This window comes from Orycteropus afer, unplaced genomic scaffold (assembly GCF_000298275.1).
Source record: "Orycteropus afer afer isolate SDZICR_OR568_19922 unplaced genomic scaffold, OryAfe1.0 scaffold00477, whole genome shotgun sequence".
Taxonomy (NCBI): domain Eukaryota; kingdom Metazoa; phylum Chordata; class Mammalia; order Tubulidentata; family Orycteropodidae; genus Orycteropus; species Orycteropus afer.
The window spans coordinates 2,309,849-2,311,998 of record NW_006922064.1 but is presented as its reverse complement, the minus strand read 5'-3'; the positions used below and the strand labels follow the sequence as shown (position 1 = coordinate 2,311,998).

Sequence of the window (2,150 nt, the reverse complement as noted above, 5' to 3'; positions counted from 1 at the left end):
GCAAACCAAACCCACTACAATCGACTCATTCAAACTCATAGTGACTCTGTAAGACAGAGTAGAACTGCCCCAAAGGATTTTCAAGGCTATAAATCCTTTCAGAAGCTGACTGCCTCATCTTTCTCCCACAAAGTGGTTGGTGAGTTTGAACCACAAACCTTCTCTTCAGCAGCCAAATGCTTTAACTACTGTGCCACCAGAGCTCCTTCAAATACATGCAGTAAAGATAAAAATTTATAATACATGCTGAAGGAGTCTAAATAAATATCAACCATGGCCCAAAGAAAGAACAGTTATATAGATTTTAAAGAGCAAGGCAAAACAGGAAAAAAAGAAAAATGGTAGCAAAATTATACTGGTATCAAATGCCTACCTTTACTTCACCGCCTCCACCTGCACTTAGCACATTTCTCCATCCTTGTTCCCTGGCCCTATTTATTCTCTCCAACTTTTGGAAAAGAAACAAAGAAAACACCATTTCAAGAATTTAATTTAAAATTCATGAAATAAATTTAGCAATTTAATACAATTTTAAAAAAGTATGTATGCCATTATGCTGAATGCAGTAAGTCAATCACAAAAGGAGAAATAATCACCTCCTTTTATATAGAAAGACAAGAAAAGGCAAATGTATAGAGAACAAAGTTTACTTGTGGTTACCAGGGGCAGGAGGGAAGAGGGAAAGAGCCAGTTAATAGTGATGGAAATACCGTGTTAAGGAAAGGTTGCATAGCTGATTATTGTAATTGCTGTCAATAAACCGTATACCTATAAAAAGCTGAATTAACAAAAGCTATGTGATCGATATATAATGATGATGACAAAAACAAACAACAAAAAAAAGGAGCTGCTAAGGCTGCTTGTGTACAACCAAAAACCTCATAGGATTTGGTTTCTTTGTTTGGAAGTTTAGCATCATGGTTTCATAGGATATCCCAGTTAACTGGCCTAATAACATGTTTAGTATCTCTGCTCTACCTCTTAGTTAGTTGTGTAGTGTTGGGGTCTTAAAAGCTTGCAAGTGGCCATACGAGGCAAAACAATTGGTCTCTATTTGGCTAGAATAACTGAGGAAAAAGGAGAGTCAGAAACAGGAGGATATAAATGTGTGTTAATTGCCTCCATATACAAATGCCTCCTTTGTCATGAGACCAAAGGAATTGGATGGTGGCTGGCTATTATTACTGAACACTCAGACCAAAGATTCCATAAAAGAATCCTGATTAAAGGGGTGGAAAAGGAGGAAAATATAGAATAGAATTTCAAATTCTCATGGACTCCAGACTTCCTGAGCTATAAATGTTAGACGAACCCCAGAAACAATTGCCCTAAGACAATCTTTAAACCTTACATGAAGATTGTACCTGGAAATCTTCTTAAAATCAAACAAAAGTTTAGCTAAACTAGTAAAAAATGTCTGTCTTGAGTATTAGGATTTTTAAAGAACTAAAATACAGGATCAAACTGACAACAGTGACTTGAAAAATTAGGAATCTTAGAGGGCAGTGAATTTATGTCAATGGGGGAGAAACAACTGAGGAAAGGAGAGTGAAAATAGCTACACAACTTGAAGAACGTAATCAGTGTAACTAAATGGTAGATGTAGAAACTGCTGAATTGGTCTATGTTGTGCTACATATATTTTCAACAATAAGAGAAAAATAAATAAAATCGTATATGAAAAAGCGTGTGTATGAGAGGAGAAAGAACGTGCCATGGAAAAATGGACCATCCTCTTACCCGTTCCTTTTCTTGCCTTTTCATCTGTTCAGCCTTCAATAAACTAACCTGTAACAATTTTAAAAACAAATTCTTAGAATTCCTAAAACTATGATAATCTAAAACTCAGCAAAGAAACAACAAAAAAAAAAAACCTACCTGATCCTTTTGCTTCTTTTCTTTTTCAATAAATTCCAACCTTCCTTTTCTTCCTGCTTCCTAAAATTAAAAAAAGAACATTTTGATCAATAATAATTCCTAATTTTTCTAGTTTCATCAGGAAAATTACCACACCAAAGACAGAGATATATGCCCACAGAAGTTAAAAAAAAAAAAAAAAAAAATTTAAAAAAGTTAGAGGTATTGGAGTTCCAGCAAGATGGTGGACTAGGCAGAAGGATTGCACAGACCCTCTTCAACAAAGAAAAGGG

General features: G+C 35.0%; 1 protein-coding gene across 1 annotated transcript in view; it reads right to left on the bottom strand.

The window, feature by feature from the left end:
- Positions 1 to 373: 373 nt before the first annotated feature.
- Positions 374 to 2,150, bottom strand: part of LOC103209129 (serine/threonine-protein kinase Nek1-like) — a gene marked incomplete at its 3' end in the record, with an annotated part of 135,627 nt that continues 133,850 nt past the window's right edge. Inside the window, exons 12-14 of the mRNA XM_007954908.1 lie at positions 1,879 to 1,938; positions 1,741 to 1,788; positions 374 to 448 (exon numbers count right to left, since the gene is read on the bottom strand). Coding sequence (XP_007953099.1) covers positions 374 to 448; positions 1,741 to 1,788; positions 1,879 to 1,938 — 183 coding nt within the window. The remainder of the gene's footprint in view (positions 449 to 1,740; positions 1,789 to 1,878; positions 1,939 to 2,150) is intronic.